Source organism: Agelaius phoeniceus, chromosome 15 (assembly GCF_051311805.1).
Source record: "Agelaius phoeniceus isolate bAgePho1 chromosome 15, bAgePho1.hap1, whole genome shotgun sequence".
NCBI lineage: Eukaryota > Metazoa > Chordata > Aves > Passeriformes > Icteridae > Agelaius > Agelaius phoeniceus.
The window spans coordinates 3,371,084-3,395,781 of record NC_135279.1 but is presented as its reverse complement, the minus strand read 5'-3'; the positions used below and the strand labels follow the sequence as shown (position 1 = coordinate 3,395,781).

Here is a 24,698-nt window from a genome sequence, read left to right as displayed (position 1 = left end):
TTTCTGAGCAACCTGGAGGCAGATGCCAGCCCCAGGCATAGGATTTGGTCCCATTTTATTCAATCCTGCAGTTCCAGAAGCACCTCGAGCTGCACACTGGCACTGCCATCCAGGGTCTGTGGCGTGGCCGGGTGCTGTGATCGCTGAGCAGGGCTGGTGGCCACGTCCCCAGTGTCCCAAGGGGTCCCTAAGAGCGGTGCCGGTGCGGGACGGCGAGGAGCCGGCGGAAGGCAGCACGGAAATCCCGGTTGAAGAGGGTGTAGATGAGGGGGTTGATGCTGCTGTTGCAGTAGCCGATCCAGAAGAAAAAGTTGAAGAGGGGCTTGGAGACACGGCAGCCCTGCCCACAGAGAGCCCCCAGGCTGTAGGTGAAGAAGAAGGGGAACCAGCACAGCACGAAGGCGCCCATCACCACAGCCAGCACGACAGTGAAGCGCCGCTCCCGTGCCCGCACCAGCCGCCGGCGGCACAGCAGCATGCTCTGGTGCTGGCTCCGGTGGCGCCATCTCAGCATCCCCACGCCCAACACCTTTCCATCGCCGCTGGCAGCGCATGGAGAGCGGGCAGCGAGCAGGGCGGCCGTGCGCCGGGCAGTCAGGCGGTAGATGCGGCAGTACACGGCCACCATGACGAGGCAGGGCACGAAGAAGGAGGCGGCGCAGGAGGCCAGCACGTACCAGGTCTCCTGGCTCAGCTGGCACTCCTGCCCGCCCGGCCGCGGCCGCAGGAGCGGTGGCAGTGCCACCAGGGCCGCTGCCGCCCACACCGCCCCGATCATGGCCCTCACCCGCCGCGGGCTGCGGCGCAGGTTGAGCCGCGCCGCCCGTGTCACGGCCCAGTAGCGGTCGAGGCTGATGGCGCAGAGGTGCCCGATGGACGCCGTGCACAGCAGCACGTCCAGCGCCAGGTACAGGCTGCACCACAGCCCGCCAAAGTACCAGTAGCCCATCACCTCGTTGGCCAGCGAGAAGGGCAGCACGAGGACGGCCACCAGGATGTCTGCCGAGGCCAGGGACACGAGGAAGAGGTTCTGTGGGGCTTGCAGGGCCCGGCTGGTGGAGATGGCCACCACCACCAGAGCGTTTCCCAGCAGCGTGGCCAGCAGGACGGACAGGGCTGCCAGCAAGATGAGCCCCGTGGCTGCGGGTGAGTGTGGGGCACTGCTGGCGCTGCTGCCGTTACCGGAGGTGTTGGGAAGGGCGCTGGCTGGCTCCATGCTGGCCCAGCCCCTCACGCAGATGAAGCCCCATGGGGCTTTCCCCCACCCTGCTCACCGGTCCCGAAGCGGCTGCGGGCGCAGTCCCAGCATCGCTGAGTCCCCAGGGGCTGTCCTGGCTGCCGCCACTCCTGCACTGACCCGGTCTGGTGGCGAGGTCGTCCTGGCCCGGTGGTTGCCCGGCTGGGCATGCAGGACAGCGGCGGGGCCGGGAGCACCGAGAGGCTCCCACGGCAGCGCTGCTGGCTCTGCTGGTCCCAGTCCGGAGGAGGGCGGGCGGGAAGGAGGGAGGGAGGGAAGGGTGGGCCGATATCACTGGCAGGAACCCAAACATCTGTGGGCAGTGGGAGAAGCTGTTATTGCCACTTAAAGGGCTCCCTTCAGGGTCACCACGGCAGGAGGGCTCCAGCCACGGGTGCCAGGGTGCCTGGTGGTGCAGGGGCACTGCCCAACCATGCCGAGTCATCATCCTGCTGATCCCAGCTCCTGCTGCTGGTCACGGCAGCGGCCCAGGACCTTGCTTGGCTGTGCTGTGACTCGATCACAGATATGCTGCTGTGGCACACAGTGGGGCACCATGGACCCTGCCAGCTCAGCCCTTTGGGGACAAAGCAGGGGAAGAAGATGCTGCCTGTGACAGCTCAGTACAGGTGGCTACAGAGCTCAGGGTTTAGCTGTGGCATCATCACCATGATGATGTGCTTGGTGTGTCCCCAGCACCAGCTGGGCTGAGCAGTGATGGTGTGAGGGGTAGCTGTGACAGTAGGGTTTGCAGAGGGAGGACCCAAAGAGACACACGCAGGGGTGTCAGCACTCCCCCTTTATTAGACACAGCTGAGCAGGGGCGGTGGGCACCAGTGGCCACAGGAGCAGCAGCCCGGGTGAGCAATGCCAGCTAGAGCCGTGTGGCACCGTGCGGGAGCGGGCGAGGGGAGCCCACCCGCGTGCTGGGGCTGGGCATCTCCTCGGGGTAGGAGAGGGCAGGGTTGTCCAGCCCCAGCCTGGCCTTGTCGCGGGGAGCGCCCTCGGGCTCCTCCCAGCCCTCGGGGCTGCGGCAGCGGTCGGTGCAGCACAGCGTGGCCTGGGTGATGACACGGTCCAGCGGCTGCAGCGAGTGCATCCAGGCTGGGAGGAAGTCCCAGGTCTGCAGCCACTTGGGCAGGCGCCCGGGGCTGTGTGCCTGCAGAGCGTTCACCAGCCCCACGAAGAAGAGGAGGCCGAGGAAGGGCGCGCCCACCCCCACCAGTGCCTGCCAGCCCGCCATGGAGATGCCAAAGATGAGGGAGGGCAGCAGGAGGAAGCAGATGATGAGGTAGAGCACGGCAAACCAGCGGTACTTGGCCGTGCGCTCGCCCAGCGCCTTGGCCATGCGGATGGGCAGGCGGGTGAAGGGCAGCGGGTACCACAGCAGGATGCCCGAGATGTTGAAGAAGAAGTGGCACAGAGCAATCTGCAAGGATGGCATCCCCATCAGGCCGGGCTTCCCCCAGCCCCTTCCCTGCCCCTACCCCATCCAGCCCAGCCATGGCCCCGGGCTGACTGTACCTGGAAGGAGCTGGCCAGCTTGTCCCCTGGGCTGGCCAGGGCAGCCAGGATGGCAGTGGTGGTGGTGCCAATGTTTGAGCCCAGGGTCAGTGGGTAGGCACGCTCAATGCTGATCACCCCCAGGCCTGTGGGAGAGGCATCCTGTCACTCCTGGCAGTGCCATCCCCATGCTCTCCCAAGGAGGCGCAGCTCCTTTTGTCCCTCTGAGTGCTTTAGCACCCACAGGCCATGGGATGGCACATGGCAGGGGATGAGAAATGGCTGGGACTCACCAATCAGGGGGGTGATGGCCGAGGTGAAGACAGAGCTGCTCTGCACCACGAAGGTCATCCCAGCACCCACCACCATGGCGAAGTAGCCGGTGAGCCAGCTGAGCGGGTGTGGGAGGTCTGCCAGGGCATGGCCAGGGCATGGGCACAAACAGGGACATGGCCACGGCCACATCAGGGCTGGGGGCCAGGGGCAGCCAGGGACAGGTCTGAGGATGGCAGGTGGAGATGGGCATGGGTGGCCATGTGGCATGTGGTCCCCATCCTACTCACCAGTGTTGATGACCTTCTGGATGGCTTTGGCCACCTGCCCCTTGAGCAGGGAGTTGAGGAGTTTGACCAGGAGGATGAGGCAGGTGCAGAGCACGACAAGGGACCCGGCCAGCAGCACCAGCCCCACAGCCAGGTCAGGCAGTGGTGTGTCGGTGAAGAGGTGCTCACCTGCCCCACAGCACGGCTGGACAAGGGGCTGGGGCTGGCCCGGCCCCGCTCACAACCTGCCCCCACAGACAGCCCCACACCTGGACCCCAGCACATCTCCCAACCCTGCCCCACATCATGGCTCCAGCACTTCTCCATCACATGTGCAACCCCCAGCCCCACTTGCACCTCCCCAGCTGCATGCCCTGTGCCCCAGCCCTGCCCAAGCCCTCCACACCCACTCACACTTCTTCATGGTGACGTTGTGAAGGACCTCAATGCCCTTAGTGCTGCAGTGGCCAGGGGATGTGCAGTTTGGGGGGGGCCCAAGCCCCACAGAGGCCATCTGCAGGGAGAAGGTGGGCTACAGCTGGCTCCACAGTGTGCTTTGCCAGCCCTTGCCCACCACCCATCCTCTGTGGGAGTGTTTGGTGGCCCCAGCAGGGCCATGGGCCCCTCACCTGTGGGGTTGCAGGGCCACACCAGACGCGGATGAGGCTCCGGTTGCGCAGGCTCTCGTCCCCTGTCGCGATGCCTGTGATCACAGACTTGTCCAGCTGCAACAACACGCATGTTTGAGAGGCCACCTGGGGGCTAACAGCACCCACAGGCTGGGGACATCTTCACTGGCATGGGGACACCACTGCCAGCCTGGGGACACCGGGATACAACCGCCGTCAAAGGGACACCAGTGCTGGGGGCATCACCACCAGCCTGGGGCATACATAACAGCTGAGGAGACCTGGATGATGAGTTTGGTGAAGGGCTCTGTGATGATCTTCAGCAGGTCGGGGGCATCTTTCCCGCTGCGGATGTTGAAGGTGGCCACAACCAGGCGGGTGACGTGGTGCAGGTACCCACTCACCACCTCCAGCGGCAGCAGCACCAGCACTGACAGCCAGTTGAAGCAGTCGTGCACTGTGGCACCAGCGAAGGCCCTGTGCAGCATGAAGGGGCCCATTGGTGTGAGGTGGTCCTGAGGAGCTGCCCCCAGCCCCAGCAGTGTCCCCTGAGCCATGCAGCTCTCACCGTTTGAACTCGCTGCGGTCGCCAGCCTGCATGAGGGCCACGATGGTGTTGGTGACCGAGGTGCCGATGTTGGAGCCCATGATGATGGGGATGGCAGAGCGCACCTCCAGCACTAGGGACGGACAGATAGACCTGCTAGCCTTGCATGGTCCAGCTCAGGATGACCCCATCCAGCCATCCTCTCCCTCAGCCTCAGGTCCCCAGCAGCCTCGTGGGCACACTCACACCCTGAGGAGACCATGCTGACGATGATGGAGGTGGAGGTGGAGGAGCTCTGCACCAGCACAGTCACCAGGATACCCACCACCAGCCCAGCCACTGGATTGGAGAGGATGGCGTTGTCCTTGAAGATGTCCCCCGCCACCTTACCTGTAAGGGAATGTGAGCGCAGGCTGCTGGCACTGCCAGTGCCACCAGGTTCCCGGGCATCCCTGCCACCCTACTACCTCCAGCCAGCTGGAAGGCAGAGCTGAGCACGTCCAGAGAGCACACGAAGAGGTACAGGAACCCAAACATCAGGGGCACCTTTAGAAGGGAGACACAGAAGGACTGGACCCTGGCCCAGCACCCGAGCTCTGTGCAAGACAAGAGAGAGTGTTAAACTCCTGCTGTGGCATGGCCCTGGCTCCCCAGGCTCCTACAGCCTTTTTCCACTTTCATGGCTCCTGACAGCCTAGGGCCCATGTCCCGAGCTATGCCACCTATCCCAGGGTCCTGTCCATCTCCTCCCACCCTGCAGTGCCTTGTGCCAGCTGCCCATTGTCCCTCAGCTCTTCCCACATCACCCCAGGACACTGAGGGTCTCTTCACCAGCACTTCCCTCCCAACCTGGCACCCCACAGTCCTGGCACCACAAGTGCCCCAGGTGCCTTTGTCAGATCTCTGGGGTGTTCCCCAGCCCAGGTGCTGTGAGACCCCACACCCCTGGGGTCTCACCTGGCCTCTGCAGCTCATCCAAGCCCAGCCGGTGCCCCTGCCAGGGGAGCGCATCCAGCTCGAAGCGCTCGCGGCCCTCGCGCAGGCGCCCGGGGGAGCCGGGGCAGGGGAAGCCGTGCTCAGGGCAGGGCACGGCGCTGACCGTGAAGGGGCAGCCGTGGGCACCTGGCAGCCGGTGCAGAGCTGGGGAGAGACAGCAGCTGTGTTACAGCCCTGTCCTGGCAGGGACCTCCCTGCAGAGCACAGCCCAGCACTGCCTGGGACAGCATCTGGCCAGAAGCAGAGCTGAGGAGGAAGAGGAGGAGGAGGAGGGCTGGGGGCACCTACCTTGGGGGCTGGGGCAGTAGGCAAACTGTGGCCCATGCACAACCCTTCCTCCCCGCACCGGGCAGCGCCCGGGCAGGACTGGGCTCTCGGTCCAGTAGGGCAGCATGGCTCCTGCTGAGGCTGAGCAGAGGTGGCCGTGTGTCACCACAGCTGTGCTGCACCAGCTGCCACGTCCCCCCAGATCCCTGCAGTGCTGGCACCACTGAGGAGCACCATCCCATCATCTGTTGGTCCCCTGGGCCGCCAGCTGCTGCTGTGCCACCCCAAGGGCAGGCAGGGCAGGCAGGAAGGGGACTCCTCCTGCCCAGGGCCCAGCTCACCTGGGGCTGGCCGGGCACTCAGGGCAGTGCCACTTCCACATGCCACATCCACGCCTCCCTCCAGCGAAGTGGCCCGTGGGGCACCACGGCCCTTTATACACCGGCCAAGAGCAAAGTCTAAGGAGCCCCGTGTCGCCCCTCGGCTCCGCTGGCTGCTCACCTCCTCCCCAGAAATTCCTGCAGTTAATGGGTAACCCCCACCCATCCCGGTCAGCCGCGGCCCTGGGGCGGGATGGGGCACGTGCCCCCAGGGTACCGGGGCACTCCCGGGTCGGGGTGAGCTCAGCTGCTGCCGTGATGAGCAGAGCCGGGCACTGCTGGGACCCAGAGCCCGGGAGGTGATGCTGGAGGAGCCTCAGCTCTCCATCATTTGGTGCCAGGTGGTTCATCCACTGCACGAGAGGAAGAGGAGGAGGAGGAGGAGGGCTTGGTGCTGGTGCTGCTGGGGTATCACAAACCAGAGGTGAGGCCATGCTCACCTCAGTGCCATCACAGCATCAGCCATGAGGGATCAGCTCTGCCCAGGGCACAATGGCCTCACTCCCAGGGTGTTGGAGATGGCTGATGCCAACACCAGTGTGATCAATCCCCATGTCCTGCCACTGGTGGTGATGGTGGCACACAGCCCGTGCCAGGGCTCAGTGTGGGGCAGCCAGCAGTACTGAGGGCTGTGTGGGGCAGAGCCTGCATCTCCCTGGCACCACATCTTCCCTGGCACCACATCTTCCCTGGCACCACATCTCCCAGCATGTGCAGTGGGTGAGCAGGAGAGGAGCGAGGCCAGCGCTGCCGTCACCACCTCCTCCTCAGCCCTGTTTATCATTACCTGCTGCTTACACACCTCCAGCCAAGTTTCCATCCACCCACAGGACCCACAGCAAGCTTATGTCCACAGGGGACAGACAGTGGCCAAAGGCTCCTCCGGCCCTGTGCCTGTGGGAGTGGGCACAAAGGGGTGCTCAGTTGCCCCATTTCCCCAGGATGAAGCACTGCCAGAACTCATTACCATGACGAGCCAGGTGCAAATGAAAGGAAAGATCCCTTGGGTACTCCAGGGCACTCAGGGACAGCCTGGGGACACCTGTGCCACTGCTGGAGCATCACTGAGCCACCTGCACTGGGTCACAGGCTGATGGAGCCGAATGCCCGGGAGGTGGCACAGCAGGGGACGTGTCCTGCCTCCGCAGGGCCTGGGGACCCTTCTGCCCAGGGGGTGCAGCCAGCGTGCAGGGCGCTGGTGTCCCTGGTGTCCGCACTTGCCCCGTGCCCAGGGGCTCTTGGCCAGCCGCCCCCACAATCATTAACCCAGTGAGGCCCTGGCAGCTCTGGCTGTCACTCATTGACAGGGTTGAGGCTGAAGTCCTTGGCCATGCCGGCCCTACAGCTTCCCCTGCTCCACCAGCAGTGCTGGGTAAACAACTCCTGGCACTGCCCCTTGCTGCCAGTCAGGGTGGCACTGGAGCCCAGGGCTGGCCCCAGCTCTGCCATGGCCCTGGGAAGGCTCTGTGGGGAGAGGGTTGAGGGGACATTGCTGCAGGGAAAAGCACAATCCAGCCTTGATGGCAGAGGAAGGACAGAAAGGTACATCCAGACAATGCTCTTTATTTCCCCTGGTTCCACAGCACAGACAGAACTGAGCAGCATCACAGAGACACAGGGGGGCTCTGACTAAGGCCACAGGGCTGCAGCTGGCTGTGGCAGCATAGGGCTGGGTGGCCATGCCCCCATCTCTGGGCAAGCCTGGGGGCCATGGGTCACCCCTCTGCCTCTGGCCAGGCAGTGGTGGTGCAGTGGTTACCCAAGGCACAGCCAGGAGGGGCTCTGGCAAGGATGGACTGTGGAGGGATCTCCTGGCTGCTGTTGGGGGAACGTCTCCATTGCAGATTCTGTCTGGGACCTCTGGGGACACGGGGCTGCTGGGCAGGGGGACCAGCAGTGCACAGCCAGGACTGGCAGATGGAGGCTCAAGGCTCCTGGCAGGAATGACAGGCTGGGCACACGCTGGCTGAGGTGCTCACACCCAGGGGTGCTGCATTCATTCTCCTGGCACCAAGCAGAGCTGTCCTGCAGGCTGAGCACCCACACCCCAGTGGGGATGGGGCAGGGGGAGATGGGGATTTGCTCCTGCCTGTTCTTCAGCAGCCACCCACGCAGGATCTCCAGCAGGGAGGAGGAGGAGGAGGAGGAAGAGGAAGGCTTTCTTGGCACCATCTGCTGGCTCTGCCTCTGGCTGCCCGGGGCAGGAACCATGTGCCCTGCTCCAAGCAGTGCTACCGTGGCAGGATCAGGCCACGCTCACGCAATGCAGACGTAACAGCCTGCCCGGGGCACAGCCTGGCAGGGCCACGCTCACCCTCCCCAGGAAGGGTGGACTTGCAAATCAACAACGGGGCAGCCCTGTTCCCACGGGGCCAGGACTGGATCTGGCTCTGAGCTCGGGGCACATGTTCTGCTGACCCTGCCTGCTCACACAGCACTGCAGTTCAGGACTGGAGCCTGCCTTTCCTCCCCACCCAGCCTGTCTATGCTGCACACCCTGCAGTTGGAAAGGAGCTTTCAGTGGGGTTGTGTCAGCCCGACACAGGCAGGATGTGCTGGGCAGGGCAGAGGCACTGGGCAGGGCAGTGCCAGGGGTGTTGCAAAGTGCTTTGCAACGAGGGTTCAGACTATGTACAAGAGTCCCTTGATGTGCACCGGGATGTGGCCCCACAGAGGGGCATGGCAGCTGCTCAGCCACGCACAGGACACGACGTGACAGCGTGGGACAGGACGTGGATGGATCTGCAGTCTGGGCAGTGTCAGTGGTGCAGGGCAGGGGCTGTCGGGCCCCTCTTGAACCCTGGCAGGGCCTGGGGGTGCCACACGCTGGGTGTGGACGTGCAGCAGCACTCATCAGAGCTTGTGGTCCAACGAAGGCTGAGCCAGAGCAGGCTCTTCCTGAGGGCAGCTGCTTCCCTCAGAGCCAGCCTGAGGGGCACTGGGCTGCTGTGACCCCTCACAGGCACTGCTGTCCTGCACGGGGAGCTGGAGGAAGTCGGGCAGGACCAGGTCCTCCTTAGAGAGCAGCCCACGCTGGTCGTTGGCCCGGCAGCTCTGGGCACGGTTCAGCAGCTCCACCAGCCCTGGGGAAATGCAGATCATGCACCTGAGCCAGGCACTGGGGCTTTGTCCCAGCACCTCAGCTGCCCTCTCCACCTGATATGACCCTGAAGGCCTCTCAGGCACAGCACTGGCACCTTCTCCCTGCTCCACACCAGACCCCAAGTCCCCACAGTCCATTCCCAGCTTCATGGGACCCTGCAGCCATCCTCAGCACACCAGGGGCTCTGCATCCCTCAGCCTGTGCTTTGCCCCAGCCCCTCAGCATTCAGACATGCCAGGTCTCACCTTCCAGGTCGTACGTGCGGCGGTTGAGGTTCATGGCAGCTGAAGACTGTGGCCTGGAGAAGGAGGAGGGCATCTCCCATCGTGTGTCAGGCTCTGCTCCTGTTGGGCTCCCCTCCTGCAATGAGCAGCCCAGGCCTCAGCCACAGGGCCAGGAGGCAGCACTGCCCTGTGTCCCCATCACCCTCCCACAGCCTGGCTTCTGCCTTGGCACCACTGCCCAGCCCTGTGCTGAGGCCACAGCAGGGCCCGGCTTCCCTGTGGACCATGACAGCAGCTGTGAGGGCATCTCTGACCAGGGCTGGTGGGATTTGATGCTCACCTCACTCCGGAGCAGAGAGGGGGCAGCTGCAGCCTCAGCACTCCCCATCACTCGCACGTCTGCAAGGGAAGCAATGCTCAGTGCCCCATTCCATCATCCTGGTGCTGGCCAGGCAGGGACAGGATGGACCTTGTCCCAGGGAGTGGGAGCCATGGCCAGCAGAAAACAGCCTGACCCTCTGAGAGCCCTTCAGGGTGATGTGGCTTAAGGGGACATGGTTTGGAGGACACTTTACCTGCTGGTGTTTCCAAGACAAGTTTCTGAGCAGACACTGTGCTGACCAGCTTCTCCAAGTCCAGCGTGGCTGGCTCACCTTGCTGCAACAGGAACAGCAGCCAGTGTCACACTCACTGTGGCACGGGGAAGGCAGCCAGGCTGAGGACCCGTCTGGCCAAACCCCAGGAAACACCCCCTGGTCCCTCCCAGCACGCAGCAGGAGTCACAGCCCATCCCAAAGCAGTGATTGTAGGAGCTCACAGGCACACAGCGCTGCTCCCCACTACCTGCTGAGAGCCAGCAGCCCCTGGCCTGAGCCCCAAACGCAGGGTTCCCCCAAAGCAGGGGCTGGCCGTGCCCCCAGGCTCCCTCACCCTGCGCAGCAGCGCCTGCTCCACGCTCACGCCGTACTTGCCCAGCACGGGCTGCAGCGCCTCCCGGATGCGCTTGGTTGACTTGGCTGTGATGCGGATGGTCTTGTTGAGGGAGGAGATTTCCAGGCTGCAGAGGGGAACAAGAGGTGGCTGCAGGCAGGAGCAGAGCCAGGGCACTCGGGACTGCCCGGGGGACCGGGTTTGAGGCACTATGCATGGCCAACAGCATCAGCCCCAAAGCTCCCTGTCACAGACATCTTTTATGAAAAATCCTTTCTTTAGGATTTTTCCTCCTGAGAAGCCTCAGGAACAAAATGTAAACAATGGTTATCTGCTGCTGTGGAATGCAACAAATAGATCTTTGATTAGCCCATGTTAGTTGTTTTTAATTAATAGCTAATCACAGTCAGCTGGCTCGGACAAAGAGTCCGAGCCACAAGCCTTGGTAATCATTCTTTCTTTTTCTATTCTTAGCCAGCCTTCTGATGAAATCTTTTCTTCTATTCTTTTAGTATAGTTTTAATATAATATATATCATAAAATAATAAATCAAGCCTTCTGAAACATGGAGTCAGATTCTCGTCTCTTCCCTCATCCTAAGACCCCTGTGAACACAGTCACATCTTCCACTCACTCAAAGCTTATCCTGTTCTCCAGCTTCACCTCCTGGTCTGCCAGCACGGAGCACTCCTGGTCCAGCACCAATGCTTTCTGCAAGAGACAAACCATCAGGAGAGAGCCAGCACAGTGGTCCCAGCACAGGGATGGTTTGGCTGGCACAAACCCTGCTCCCCCCTGCCGGCCCTACCTGCTCATTGCCCACCAGGAAGACCTTGATGTCGGGGAGGCTGAAGCCGCGTTTCTCACACAGCCCGGCCAGCATGTCCCGGATGGAGTGGCCGGGCCGGACGGAGGCCAGCGAGGCTGTGCCATCAGGCAGGTACACGCAGCAGTACTTCATGGGCTTGCCTGGCAGCTCGGCCTCGCTGCCCCCCAGGCTCTTCTGCTGGCCCTGAGGGAGGGATGAGGTGGGATGAGCCCAGCCGTGGCAGCGTGGTGCCATGGCAGTGGCGTGGTGCCCACTCACCTCTGTGCAGGGGCTGGTGGCTGTGCTGGCCGAGGACAAGAAGCCCAGGTCCAGGCTGGCTGAGGAGTTGAGTGAGCCCTGGGATTCCCTCCACAGCATGGCGCTCCTGCTGCCTTCTCCCCCCTCTAGGACAGACAGAGGGACGGTGGTGGGCACGTGAACACCCCTGAGTCCCCTCTGTCCTGCTGAGCAGAGCACTCACCTGCCCAGGAGGGCTCCCGCCGCTCTCCCTTCCTGAAGGAGCGCTGCAGGCTGCGGCTGGCACTGCTGCCCGCCGTCTCCACGCCCAGGGGCAGCGACTTGCCCAGCTTCAGCTTCGTCTTCTGGGGTGAATTGAGCAGCATCTCAGCATGGCAACACCTGAGGGTCCCCCTTCCCTTTCCCTGGTGCCCTGACTGCTTGTCTGGGCTCAGCCTGGGGTTGAGCAGCAGGGAGGGGACCCAGCACCACGAGGACGTGTCCCCATTGCCCTTTCCCCCTGACTCACCTTGCTGAGGTCAGGAGGGGGGCTGCTGCTGCGGGAGTGGGGCCGCAGGTCAGGCAGGGGCTGGCCCTGGCTCTCTGCCCGCAGGCAGGCCTGGTACAGGGGGGATTTCACAAAACGTGTGTAGCTGTCAAACTTCATCAGGTTGAAGATCTGGAAAGGGAGGATGTGTGTGCTTCAGACCCCTGCACACCTCCAGGCTCCAGGCACTGCCCCATGGCACAGCCCCACGGTGACAGCAGTGATGCTGGGTGACACACGGGGTGGTCCCACAGCCCCATCCTGTGGGTGCTGCCATACCTGGAGCTGCTGGATGCGAAACATGTCTGGGGAGGGGGTGGCCAGCATGTCCTCCCCAATCCAGGCCTGCTTGTCAATGTTCACAGGGCTGACCGAGTGGCTGGAGAGGAACTCATCATAGATCCGCCGTGCCTCCTGGGCCAGCTGAGGGGACAGGAGGCCAGGCTGGGACCAGCAACCCCCTCCTCTACACCACACCAGGGGAGCCCCCTACTCACCCCACAGAGACACCTGAGCCCTGAAGAACCAACCTGCCCCAGGATCAGCTCAGTATCTGGACTTCAGGACCAAGCTCTGGGCACAACACAGCAGTGTCTCCACAGAGGTACAACCCGAGGGAGGAACCATCCCCTGCAGCCACCTGGCTCTGTCCCCATGATCCCCTGTCTAGCTCTGCCCTTGGTCTTGTTTGTCTCCCCAGAAACACTCTCCACCCTCTGGCAGGGGAAGCACATCCTGCTCTGTGGGGCAGGCAGTCCCAGCTGTGGCTTTTCAGATGCACATCACATCCATCTCCTTATTCCTTCTGCAAGAGCCCCCAGCCTGCTCAGCCCCCCAGAAAAGGGGTCTGCCAGGACCCCTGGACGTGCAGCTGGACAGCTCTGCCCACATCCCTCCCAGCAGCTGTGAGCAAAGCTGCCCAGAGCTGGTACCTGCTGTGTGTCACTGGCTGGGATCTGCTGGAAGTGCTCACATGCCTGCCAAAAGTAGACATTTTCAGCACTGAACTCCTTCTTGAGGAACTCCTGCAGGGCAGAGAGATCTGCTGGTCTGGTGGCACTGTGCCTGTGGGACAGTTGGTGTCCCAGAGTGGACGGGGGCAGGGGCTGAGCTCTGGGCTGTGACACTCACAGTGAAGTAGGTGACAGCCACACGGTCCTGCAGCAGCGTCTCAAAGGATTCAGCCCAGCTGACCACAGAGCCCTGGCTGGATCCACACGTGGCTGGTGGGCCTGGCAGGCTGTTCACACTGTGGTTGCTGCCACGGGCCCGGGAGGCATTTAACTCTGAGAGAGAAAAAGTGTCACTTCTGGCTGTCTCCCTGTCCCCCAGTGTCACCCCCCAGCACCAGCAGCCCTCCACGTGCTCCATCGGGATCAGACCTGGTGAGTGCTGGGTAGGGAACATGAGGAGCATCACGGTGGCATCCTTGGAGGATTGAGCACCAGGATGACACAGCTGGCACTTCCTGGCATGACAGCTGTCCCTGCCAGTGCTGGCAGTTGTGCCCACCCTGGGTGTCACTGTGACTCCACCCGTGACTCATCTCCTGGGGTAAGACACCCATGGCAAGGCACCCAGCCAGCAGGGAAAGCAGAGTGGAAGGGGACACAGAGGGCACACAGAGTGGAGGGAAGCTTGGAAGATGCCAGAGGTGCCTGAACCCACTTTCTCTATTCCTCTGGCCAAGATGAGGGACAAACCTAGCATGTGGAGGGCACAGAAAATGTCATTTCCAGCTCCCAACTCTGAGGAAACCCCACTTTGGGGAAACCCAGGGTGACCATGTGTTCACAAAGATGGAAGTTCCCAGGGGCAGGCCCAGCTTTGGAACTGGTTTGACTGGTGTGCAGCTGAAGCAGGGGGTCATTTGCAAGAGAAGGTAAGGGTATGGAAGCAGTGCTGTCCTGGCAAAGCTGGCAGGAACAGAGGAGGTGTGTCAGGCTGCTCCTTTGCCAGGCCCCCTGTACTTATCCTCCTGCTGGGCTAAACCACAAGTATCTGGAGCACACACAGCTAAATAAACCATCTGAAACATCCAGTGCACAGTCAGACTGACAGACAGACTCCTTCAGACAACCTGGGGCTGGCACCCAGGTTCTCCTTTTCCCAGGAAGCCACTCAGCCCCCAGCACCCCAAAGTGCCAGCTGAGCAGCCAAAAGGGGGGACAGGCACCAGGGGCCATGTGGGAGGGATAGGGGGACATGGCCAGTGCTGGGCAGAGGGCTCAGCCCTGCACCCACCCGTGGCACAGCCTGTACTGACACAGGACCTTGCTGCCTGCCCGCTCCCTGCCCCTGGCACAGGCTGCCTGTGGGCTTCCCCCTCCCCTGAAGATGATGCTGGGCTCCTGTCCCAGGGCAAAGAGCAGCCTTACCTCCATCTGACACGGCCGGGCCCTGTGGGAGTGGAAACAAGAGAGGTCAGAGGGGCTACGTGGCATCTGCTGGCCTGGTGGAGTGGCAGCAGCACCAGGGCAAGCCCAGCTGAGCCCAGAGCAAGAGGCACTGCCAGCAAACACTGCTCTGGAGTTACCTGCCCTGTGGCAGAGGCAGACACAGGACTTCCAACCCAGGGCAGCAAGGAGAGAGTTACAAAGGGGGTACAGCCTTTCTCCTACCCCTGCATGGCCCGGGGCCAGGCCAGCAACTGGGGAAGGGCAGCTGCTATCAGATGTAACCCTGCCACCCCAAACAAGAAGGGAGGAGAGAAACAGCCTCCACGGCACAGGAAGGGGAGGGGAGGAGGGGAGGGAAGGAAGGAAGGACAACCACAGCCCCAAGCAGGCAAATTGCCTGTTCCCTCCTTCCCTGGAGCCTGGAGCTACCAGAGGGCAGATGCCCAAAAGCAGGGACCAGGTGCTGCCAGCTCAGGGCACTGCAGGACGGGGTGTCTGGGACAGCCCAGACAGCAGCCCTGGGGATGGAGTAGCCAAGCAGGGAGATGGGCAGAGCCCCCACAGCCAAAGCCCAGCCACGCACTCGCTGCAGGGTGCTGTGTCTCATCCCCTGCTTGGGGCCACTGAAGGGGTGCCCACATTCCAGTGATGCCCCTGGCCCAGCTGGCCCGTGCCCCCCACACAGCTCCCCACTGTCTCCATCCCAGGCCCACCATGCCCACCCTGCCACCCCACCCCACATTCCTCTGCCATGTCTCTTACCCCGGTCCCACGTCCCTCTCTCCTGCCAGCTCCTTGCTCCTCCCCATCCATCCCTGCTGCCCGCACCCACACAGCCCTGCCCAGCCCCCCGGACACCAGCGCTGCTGACTGCCATGACCCCATCCGTCACCCCTTGTCCATCACCCAGTGCCACACATCCCCTTACACCGCTGCCAAGCCTCACAAACCCCTGCTGCTCACCGCCCCGGCCCCACACGCGTTACCCACCCCAGACACCGCTGCCTGCCCTAAACCCCTCCACGGCTCCGCCTGCTTGGGATGCCCATCCTGCCCTTCCTGCCCAGAACGCTCTGTGTACCCGTTATCCGCTCCTCACCGCCTGCCTGCCCGCCCCTCTCCCCGGTACCGAGCTCCCGCCGCGCCGCCGGCCGGGGCAGCCCCGGGGTGGGGACCGGCGCTCCGGGGGATGGGCACCGGCGCCCCGGGCACTCACCATGCGCCCGTTGTGGACCACCAGCAGTTTGCCCTTGCCCTGCATGCCTGGCTCGGCCCGGCCCGGCGCGCTACGGGCGCGGCCCGCGGCCCCGCAGCATCCCCGGCCGGCGGCGCGGCTCTCCCGGCCCGGCCCGGCCCGGCGCTCCCGGCACCGCCACACTACCGCTTTCGGCTCCCACAGGAAGTGTCACCATGGGAACCGAGACCGCAGCGGGGGGAGCGGGGCCGCCCGCCCCGCGCCACCGGCACCGCCCCGGCGGACACCGGCTGCAGCCCCGGGCCAGGAGCCGCCGCGGCGCCGCTGCACCTCCGTCCCTGTCCCGGTCTCCATCTGCGTCCACATCCGTTATCCCATTCCCATCTGCATCCCTGTTTCCCATGCCCATCCCATTAATTCCCCATCTGCATCCACATCCGTGATCCCGTCTCCATCTGTATCCTTGTTTCCATCCCCATCCCCGTCCCTGTCTCCATCCACATCTACATCCGTGACCACATCCCCATCTGCATCCCTGTTCCCAAATCCATCCCAGTCTCCATTCCCAGCACGGCTGGGGTCGCCAGCCCTTTGTCCCCTCCCGGCAGCCTGGGCAGCCTGAGGGGGCTCCTCCCGGCCATCACATCATCCCAGGGAAGGGGCTGCAGGGGCAGGAGGACATCAGCAGGCCCAGCCTGGTGCCACTTGCCCTGGTCACAGCGGGTGTGGGGCTGGCCAGCGTTTGGGGAGGGCTGCCTGTGCTGCGTGTGCCAGCAGAACCTGGCAGGGAGGAGCAGTGGACGTGCAGCTTGGAGTCACCAAACTGATGCCTAAGCAGTTTTGCCCATCTCCTAAGGTTGGGGTTCCATGTTGATCAGCAACCACAAACCAGTGGAAGATATTTTGGGTTATTTGTTAGGAAATCTCAGTAACTAACAGCGCAGGATAAACCGCAAAGCACCATGGCAACCCGCTCAGGGAAATGCTAATAATGGGGATGTAAGGTGGGTGATTAACCCAGCAAAAGCAGAACCCTAACATTAAGTTGGGTGCAGATCTATGCAGAAAAAAATGAAGCCTTCCCACCATGAGCAGGCAGAAAAGCAGAGCACCACAAGCAGCCACAGGGCTGGCAGGGTCTCTGGGTGGGGGGAACAGAGGGTGGCACCTCTGGCTGCCCCTCTGCCCCCTGCCACTGCAGGGAGCAGCAGTGGGATGAGGGGTGATCATGCTGCTCCCCTCTGCTTTGTTGGAGTGTGGCTGTGTTGTTTGGCTTGGCTTTGCCACCAGAGTTATAAATAAAAATGTCTCTCCAAGAGTGCGTGACTCACGGTCCTCACCACAAGGATAACCTCTCTGCTGGGAAACCTGATCTGAGGACGGAACTGCAGCATGCAGGAATCATCAAAGACATTGCTTAATTAATGCACTTAATCCAAACGGAGAACAGATGAGCCCCTCACCCCACCTGGGTTGGGGGTGGGCTGCTGGAGAATGTGTCTGAGCCCCTCTGGGCCTTGTCCTGTGTCATCCCCAAGCTCCAGCTGCTGCCAAGCCAGCCTCAACCTGCTCCAGGGCCTGGTGGTTTCCCTTGGGCAGCACTGGGGAGCTGTGGCACTCGCTGACGTGGCCTCGAGCAAGCTCAGCAATTTCCTCTGCCACCCTGCAAGGGGACAGCTTGGTGTTGCCTCAACGTGAGGTATCCCAGCATGTGAGGCAGTGCCAGCCCTGTCCTGGGCACAGCATCCTCCCAGGCTGGGACCCCTGCCCCGTGGGGAGGGGGATGCCCTGTGCCCCAGTGCCCCAGCCCGGGGGGACCTGGTTTATCCCGGGGGTAGGCGACGGCGGGGCGACAGCTGGCTGGAGGATTTGCCGAGGGCATTATTTAACGCTGTGGGTAAATGGAGGAACAGCAGCTAATTCCGGAGCCCGTAATCCTCTTCCTCCCCCGGGAACAAGGGGGAGCGTGCCAGTCACGAACCCACCGGCGGGCCCCGGGGACGAGCCCCCGGCAGCTCCCCAGGCAGTGCCGCGGGCCGGAGCCACTCCCGGACCATGGGGGATGTGCAGAAGGTAAGCGGGGTCCGGTGACATCCCACCGGCTCCAGGGGGGAGTGCAGCACCAGCCCTCAGTGGTGGTGCCAGGAGGGCTGGCAGAGCAGGGCTCTGCCTCGGGCACGTCCCCACATCGTGCCCAGGAGCTGGGAGCGGTCCCACACCCGGGGAGGGGGGAATTGGGGCTGGGCAGATCTGCTGTGGGGCCACCACGAGCCTGAATGCCTTGGGAGCTTGATGCTCGCTCAGGCCATAGACACAAGGTACCCAAAGCCAGCAGCTCCCCCCTCCCAAAGAAGGGACCTGGCACCCCACAGGGCTCCCCCAGCACCCCCTGCCCCCAGGGGCTGCTCTCCGTCATCCAGAAGCTGAAGGGATCCCCAGAGCAGGAGCTCCGCATCGTCCTGCTGGGGCTGGACAACGCGGGCAAGACCACGCTGCTGAAGCGCCTGGCGTCCGAGGAGGTCAGCACCATCACCCCCACACAGGTAGGGGCTGCTGGGGGCCATGGGCAGGGCAGAGGGCGCAGGGCACAGCCATCCCCTGGGCGACACTGGGGTTTGTGTCCCCATGCAGGGATTCAACATCAAGAGCGTGCAGTCCCACGGTTTGAAGCTGAATGTTTGGGATATTGGGGGGCAGCGCTCCATCCGCCCCTACTGGAAGAAGTACCTGGGCAGCACAGACCTGCTGGTGAGTGGGGCAGCTCCCCCAGGCCTGTGCAGGGTGTGTGGGCCCCACAGAAGGGCTGTGCAGCCGGGCAAGGAGGAGCCCCTGACTGTCCCTTTCGTCCCCATGGCAGATTTACGTCATTGACAGCGCTGACCAGAAGCGTTTTGAGGAGACGGGGCAGGTATGAGTGGGTGAGGGGTGGCTGTGGGGTCCTGGGGCTCAGATCTGTGTGGCATCAACTCTTTGGGGATGAGGGGGAGGCAAAGCTGTTCTGAATTATGGGGCCATGCTGTCCCCAGAACTCTGAGGGAAGGCTCAAGATCTCAGCAGGCAGAGATACCCCACTCCATGGCCCAGCAGCTCCCCCTGAGCTGGGATGCTCCAAGGGTGCCCAGCACAGGGGTGACAGTCCCTGGAGAAAGTGGCCCCTCAGTCCCCAGCCCTCATCCCACCCCCAGCACCCCATAAGTGATACGGCCAAACAAAAGTTTATGAAAGCAAATTCAGCTACAAACCCTGGGATTGGAGCTCTGAGAGGGGAAGGTGAGACTCCAAGTGCCAGCCCCGGCTGTTCCACCACCAGACGGCCATGTGGGTGTGCCAGACAGCTCGGGACTGCCAGGAGCCTCCTGCAGCTGCCCTTTGCCCAGGCCTCTCAGGGCTGGGAGGATTCCAGTCCTCAAGTAGCCCTGCATGTGGCTCCTGGGCTGATGGAGCTCCAGGAGATGAAGCTGCTTTGGGAGCTTTTCTCCCTAGGGATATCAAGATCTCACAGCTTCCTTATCTGCCATGAGCACCAGAGAGGAGGGATGGGACATTTTGAGGGCTGAGGTGTCCAGCCCATGCTGGGCAGCTCCACGGAGGAGGGCAGCAGCCCTGGGAGAAGCTTCTCTCTTGGCAGGAGCTGGCAGAGCTCACGGAGGATGAGTCCCTGACGGGGGTCCCGCTGCTGGTGTTTGCCAACAAGCAGGACCTGGTGACTGCAGCACCTGCAGCTGAAATCGCAGAGGGGCTGAGCCTGCACACCTACCGGGACCGGGAGTGGCAGATCCAGGCCTGCTCAGCCCTGTCTGGGGAAGGGGTGCAGGTAGAGATGGGGGCCTGTGGGCTCTGCAGAGCTGGGCCCAAGGGCCTGTGCTCACAGCCTTCTTCCCTCCAGGATGGGATGAACTGGATTTCCAGCCAGATCATGAACAGGAAGAAGTGAGAGCTGCCAAGTGCCAGACGGGACTGAGCTGCAGGTCCCTACGCCACGGCCAACCCCCCTGGTCCCTCAGCTGCCCCAAGCCTCGGCTGGGCCCTGAGCCTCAGACTGCCATGCTCGGATGATTTTCCCACCCAGTCTTCCACAAATCAATCGGTTTCCCCTCTCCCTCCCTCCTGGGCTTCCACGGGCTCCTCACACCCCATATCCCCTGCAGCCCCCGTGCTGTTGGAGGGAAGCACATGTCCCACCGTGCTGAGGGCTTGCACACCTCCAGCATGAGAACCTGCCCAGGACTTGTGCATCCACGCTGCTGTCACACCCCACAGGGGCTGCTGTGACCCCCACACTGCCCCGGGCACCCCGACATGGCAGTGGCTGCACCGCCAGGCACCCGAGTGCCGTGTCCCCTGTGCTCCTACAGGATGGGACCGGTGCTGCCCTGGCAGCTGCTCGGGAAAGCTCCCTTCAGCACCTCTCACTGGCCAGGGGAGTCCCCATGTGCGCACAGGGCTCGGAACAAGCACGAAGACAGGACCAGTCACCACCGGAGGGATCTGCCCGGTGCCGCCCAGGGGTCCCCGTACCCTGTCCCTGTTGGTACCACACGCGTTGTGTCCCAGCCGCGGCTGCTGTCGCCGGGCCGGAGGTGCCCATGCGGAGGACCGGGAGGTTCCGCTCCCCGGCCACGCGGCTGCCGTGGCGGAGGGACGGGGGGAGACCTGCGGGGCGGGACGGGGGCTGCCCTGAGACCCTCAATAAAGCGGCTGTGACCTCCTCCATGCTGCCTCGGCCTGTCCTTCCTGCTGACCCGCGGGGCCGTTCCCGAGCCCATTGTTCCCGTTCCCGTTCCCCGTGGCCATCCCGGGGCCGTTCCCGAGCCCATACCAGGGCTGTTCCCGAGCCCATTGTTCCCGTTCCCCCTGCCCATCCCAGGGCTGTTCCTGAGCCCATTGTTCCTGAGGCTGTTCCCAAGCCCATTGTTCCCATTCCCCGTGGCCATCCCGGGGCCGTTCCCGATCCCATTGTCCCCGTTCCCGGGGCCGTTCCCGATCCCATTGTTCCCGATCCCATTGTCCCCGTTCCCGGGACCCGTCGGGGAGGGTCACGTGTTCCGCGGCACGAGTCGCGCACGTGAGGCAGCCCGGGGAAGGCGGGCGGACTACACCTCCCGGCACGCCCCGCGCCGGGGCGCACGCGTAACGCGCGCCGTGAGGCCGTTCTGCCTCCTGTTCCCGCCTCCCGCCGCACTACGGGAGATGCGCGCCCCGCTGGCCCCGCCCTTCTCCCCTGCTATAGGCGAACAGTGATGCCGCTCACGCCTGGGGGCGGGATCACAGTGACTGCCGGTTTCTAATTGGCTACTGCGGTTACGAGGCGGGGCTGAGGGCAGGGCGCCGGAAGGCGGAAGCGGAGCATGGCGGCGGGTGCGGGCGGGCTGGTGGCGGCGGCCGCGCTGCTGTTGGCCCTGGCCGGGCCGCGCCCGGTGCCCGCCGAACTCACGGATGGCAACAGCGAGCACCTGAAGCGGGAGCACTCGCTGATGAAGCCGTACCAGGGTGAGCGCGGGCCCGGGGGGACGCTCGGGGCGCCCCCCGAGCAGCCCGGGCTGATCCGCGCTCTGTCCGCTCCTTTGCAGGCGCGGGCTCCGCCGCGATGCCGCTGTGGGACTTCACGGGCAGCACCATGGTCACCAGCCAGTACGTGCGCCTGACGCCCGACGAGCGCAGTCGGGAGGGCTCCATCTGGAACCGCGTGGTGAGAGCCGGGGGCAGGACGGGCGGGGGTCGGCACGGGCCTGGCGCCTCACGCTCTGACGGGGCACGGTGTCTCCCACAGCCCTGCTTCCTCAAGGACTGGGAGCTCCACGTCCACTTCAAGATCCACGGAGCCGGCAAGAAGAACCTGCACGGGGACGGGCTGGCGCTGTGGTACACGCAGGAACGGCTGACACCAGGTCGGTGCCACGGGCGGCTGGCCCGCAGCACACGGGGCCCGTCTCGGGAGGCAGCTGGCCAGGGACGGCTCGGAGCTCCCCGCTCTGGTTTCGCTAGGCTGGGCTGACGTGTCCCGTGTGTTCTGCCTGGCCAGCAGTGCCATCAGCCACCTGCTTGGCAGCGAACAGCTGGTACAGCTCAGAACTCTCTGAGCACAGATTCTCACTTCCTTCTGTCTCTTCCTCTCTCCACTCCTCTGCCCTGTTCCAGGTCCTGTCTTTGGCAGCAAGGACAACTTCCATGGGCTGGCTATTTTCCTTGATACCTATCCCAATGATGAGGCCACAGAGGTGAGTGCTCCAGGCAGCTTGTGCAGTGCCCAGCAGGCTGTTCCCTTCCTGCTCTGAGTGCTTCTCACCTGATCCCAGGAAAAGTCTCTCCCTAGTTGGGCATGGTCTGCTATTCCTGTCCTGGGAGTTGGAAAAGAGAAGAGTTTGTGTGCATTAATGGAGATAAGAAGCTCCTTGCTCTTTCTTGTGCTGCTCTTGGCTACACAGATGTTTCCAAGGCATCTCTGCACAGGAGAGCAGGCACAGAGCTGGTGTAAACCCAGCACCACCTGCCAATATTCATCCTGAGTATTATTCCCTGACCTCTGTGCTTTGGATACTCATCCCATGATGTTTCTTCACTTATTTTCTCTTTGCAACCTCTCTGTATCTGAAAGAAACTCCTGGGCTGCCTTTTTGTTCCAGAATTCCCCATGGCCATGGGACAGATCAGTCCTGTGAGGGCTGGGGATCCTTTTCTTGTGTCCTGCTCTGTGTTTGTGGATGTCATTATGGCACAGTCAGAAAACAAAACTGTGCTTTGGGGTCTGTACCATCAAAACCATGATACTTCAGTCATAAAGCACCTGGAAATGACCTATCTCCCTGTTGTCTTGATGCTCATGGGAGCTGAATTCCTGCCTCCAGTTGTCCTCTCCTGGTGTAGGTAATCCACTGATCACAAAGCCTTGTGTGTGGTTTTGCTGCTTCTGTAGATTTCTGTCCATTCTGGGTCTTGTGCTCTGTTCTTATGCTTTTTGTGTTAAAGGAATGACTGGATGTGGCACTCAGAGCTAGCTGACAAGGTGGGGATTGGACTGAATGCTCTCAGAGGTCTTTTCCAACCTAAATGATTCTGGGATTTTTACCCAGCCACTCTGCAAGTGTGGGACACTCTGGTTGCCCTGGCCACGGAGTGCAGGGTGGGTTCATTCACACAATCACAGGATGGGGGTCTTGAAATGGGAGCTCAGGGAGGGAGGCTCTGCTTTAGGCAGCTCAGGCTTGGTTCAGAAGCAGCTTTAGGTGGAGCAGCAGCCGTGCACATCCCGTGCCTGACCAGGGCCATGCTCCCACCCTGTGGGCTCTGGCTGTGCCCCAGAGCTCCCTCAGCGTGTCCCCTGTCTGTCCCCACAGCGTGTGTTCCCCTACATCTCAGCCATGGTCAACAACGGCTCCCTGAGCTACGACCACAGCAAGGACGGGCGCTGGACGGAGCTGGCCGGCTGCTCGGCCGACCTGCGCAACCAGAACCACGACACCTTCCTGGCCGTGCGCTACTCCCGCGGCCGCCTCACGGTGAGACCACGGGCGGCTGCTGCTCAGGGGCAGGGCTGGCTCCCCCAGGGGCTGGAGGTGCTGTTCCAGGCTCAGCCACCTCCAGCTCCAGAGAGGTGCAGCCAGGCAGGAGAGTGGCGAGCCAGAAGTGGTTGCCTGGAGAGGGTGTGGAGTGTCCCTCGCTGGAGATGTTGATGAATCATCTGGACACAGTCTCTGTGATTTGGGATGGCCCTGCTTGAGCAGGGAGGTTGGAGCCTGTCCCGTGGTTCTGAACATTCCTGGTGTGACCCTCTTCTGGTTTTGTAGGTGATGACTGACGTGGAAGACAAGAATGAATGGAAGAACTGCATCGACATCGCAGGGGTGCAGCTGCCAACCGGGTACTTCTTTGGTGCTTCTGCTGGCACTGGAGATCTCTCTGGTGAGAGGGGCTTTGCTCAGGGGAACACGTGGTGGTTGGAGCCTGGATTAGGTGACCCTGTCTTGGCAGGGGAGTTGGATCGCAACCCTAAAAACTCTGTGATTGTAACACTGGATGCACTGGATAGTTTCCATTGCTTCCTTTCTCTGGATTGTTTACTGGGCTCTTGAAACCCTTTTGGGACCAATGACTGGGGAAAGGAGGCACCTGAGAGCTAAGGAACCTCTTTGGATTGCAGTTTGATACCTGGGGATGAGGGTGGCTTGAGAGGGAAGGAGACTGGACCTGGCAGAGGACAGTCTGAGGGGTGCTTTGAGTGTGTTGGACATCTCAGAGCTTCTGATGGTGTTTGCTGCTCATGGTTGTTCCCCAGACAATCACGACATCATCTCAATGAAGCTGTTCCAGCTCATGGTGGAGCACCCTGTAGAAGATGAGACTGTTGACTGGACCAAGATCGAGCCGAGGGTCAGCCTCCTTAAATCCCCCAAAGGTGAGCCTGTGGGCTTTGGACACCTTCTGTGGGGGATTGGGAGGTCAGGGAGGCATTGGAGGCGTGACACCTGGCAGAACTCCCCAGGAGCCGAGGTTCTGTTGGTGTCTGTAGCTGCTCTTTCCCTTGCAGACAACGTGGATGACCCGACGGGGAATTTCCGGAGCGGGCCGCTGACGGGCTGGAAGGTGTTCCTGCTCCTGCTCTGTGCCCTGCTGGGCATCATTGTCTGCGCCGTGGTGGGAGCCGTGGTCTTCCAGAAACGCCAGGAGCGGAACAAGCGTTTCTACTAGTGGAGCACCTGTGCCCAAACCCATCTTTTTTTATGGGGAGCTGTAAAAAAACTGTGGTTTCTAAATGCTGTTTCTGAGAAATACCAGAAGTATTTTCTTACCTGTCTGTTTGGCTGTAACCCCTGCCCGGCCCTTGGCCTCCTGCGGGTTGGACTGAGGGGGATGATGCCCGCTGGCTCCCCAGAGCTCTGCTGTGGGAGCCTGGAGGTTGCTCCCCGGTTTTTCCAGAGCTCCCCTCACCTTGCTGGGACTTGCTGTGCTGCCTGGGGCAGGTGTGAACATGAGGGGCTGAGGGGAGGGGGTGCGAGTGGGGCATTAAAGGACTGACACCACCCGTGGCTCTGGCTCTGTGTGATGGGGAGAGAAGGGAAGGAGGATGTGCAGTGCTGAAGAGACTGAGGGCGGTCTCAGCTTGGTGGGGGTGCAGGGAGGCAGTGCTGGGAGGATCCCAAAGGCTCCGCGGGTGGCT

The 24,698-nt window shown here is 62.6% G+C and overlaps 5 protein-coding genes across 5 annotated transcripts; 2 read left to right on the top strand and 3 right to left on the bottom strand.

Moving 5' to 3' along the window:
* Positions 1-1,498, bottom strand: LOC129126753 (alpha-2Db adrenergic receptor-like). Its single transcript, XM_054642935.2, has one exon. The coding sequence runs from the start codon at positions 1,214-1,216 to the stop codon at positions 188-190; it is 1,029 nt and encodes a 342-aa protein (XP_054498910.2). The 5' UTR covers positions 1,217-1,498; the 3' UTR covers positions 1-187.
* A 491-nt stretch (positions 1,499-1,989) lies between these two features.
* SLC34A1 (solute carrier family 34 member 1) lies at positions 1,990-7,606 on the bottom strand. Its single transcript, XM_054643007.2, has 12 exons — positions 5,743-7,606; positions 5,416-5,598; positions 4,926-5,054; positions 4,705-4,848; positions 4,480-4,591; positions 4,193-4,388; positions 3,912-4,007; positions 3,697-3,796; positions 3,304-3,471; positions 3,034-3,150; positions 2,762-2,886; positions 1,990-2,666 (listed from the first exon to the last, which is right to left on the bottom strand). Exons 1-12 carry the CDS (start codon positions 5,846-5,848, stop codon positions 2,112-2,114), a joined length of 2,031 nt encoding a protein of 676 aa, XP_054498982.2. The 5' UTR covers positions 5,849-7,606; the 3' UTR covers positions 1,990-2,111.
* A 38-nt stretch (positions 7,607-7,644) lies between these two features.
* On the bottom strand, positions 7,645-15,968 carry RGS14 (regulator of G protein signaling 14). Its single transcript, XM_054642786.2, is given in 16 exon segments — positions 7,645-9,184; positions 9,450-9,564; positions 9,769-9,827; positions 10,004-10,085; positions 10,359-10,485; positions 10,993-11,069; positions 11,167-11,370; positions 11,446-11,570; positions 11,648-11,768; positions 11,933-12,082; positions 12,230-12,373; positions 12,883-12,975; positions 13,082-13,236; positions 14,329-14,350; positions 15,566-15,718; positions 15,720-15,968. Coding segments are annotated over 16 exon segments (2,091 nt in total). The 5' UTR covers positions 15,954-15,968; the 3' UTR covers positions 7,645-8,954.
* Positions 15,969-17,160: 1,192 nt separating this feature from the next.
* LOC129126853 (ADP-ribosylation factor-like protein 3) lies at positions 17,161-20,203 on the top strand. Its single transcript, XM_054643082.2, is given in 7 exon segments — positions 17,161-17,550; positions 17,552-17,617; positions 17,944-18,087; positions 18,176-18,292; positions 18,402-18,452; positions 19,173-19,358; positions 19,431-20,203. Coding segments are annotated over 7 exon segments (717 nt in total). The 5' UTR covers positions 17,161-17,445; the 3' UTR covers positions 19,479-20,203.
* A 651-nt stretch (positions 20,204-20,854) lies between these two features.
* Positions 20,855-24,563, top strand: LMAN2 (lectin, mannose binding 2). The gene is made up of 8 exons (XM_054642731.2): positions 20,855-21,034; positions 21,115-21,233; positions 21,315-21,432; positions 21,683-21,762; positions 22,879-23,040; positions 23,329-23,443; positions 23,817-23,936; positions 24,069-24,563. Exons 1-8 carry the CDS (start codon positions 20,893-20,895, stop codon positions 24,227-24,229), a joined length of 1,017 nt encoding a protein of 338 aa, XP_054498706.1. The 5' UTR covers positions 20,855-20,892; the 3' UTR covers positions 24,230-24,563.
* Positions 24,564-24,698: the final 135 nt, after the last annotated feature.

Excerpts from the sequence above, each read along its gene's own strand:
- LOC129126753 (XM_054642935.2), bottom strand. The coding sequence starts at position 1,216 with ATGGAGCCAGCCAGCGCCCTTCCCAACACCTCCGGTAACGGCAGCAGC.
- SLC34A1 (XM_054643007.2), bottom strand. The coding sequence starts at position 5,848 with ATGCTGCCCTACTGGACCGAGAGCCCAGTCCTGCCCGGGCGCTGCCCG. Across the intron at positions 5,599-5,742 it reads CTACTGCCCCAGCCCCCAAG|CTCTGCACCGGCTGCCAGGT; the intron begins GTAGGTGCCCCC and ends GTCTCTCCCCAG. Across the intron at positions 4,008-4,192 it reads TCACCAAACTCATCATCCAG|CTGGACAAGTCTGTGATCAC; the intron begins GTCTCCTCAGCT and ends GTGTTGTTGCAG.
- LMAN2 (XM_054642731.2), top strand. The coding sequence starts at position 20,893 with ATGGCGGCGGGTGCGGGCGGGCTGGTGGCGGCGGCCGCGCTGCTGTTG. Across the intron at positions 21,234-21,314 it reads GCTCCATCTGGAACCGCGTG|CCCTGCTTCCTCAAGGACTG; the intron begins GTGAGAGCCGGG and ends TGTCTCCCACAG. Across the intron at positions 23,041-23,328 it reads ACTCCCGCGGCCGCCTCACG|GTGATGACTGACGTGGAAGA; the intron begins GTGAGACCACGG and ends CTGGTTTTGTAG.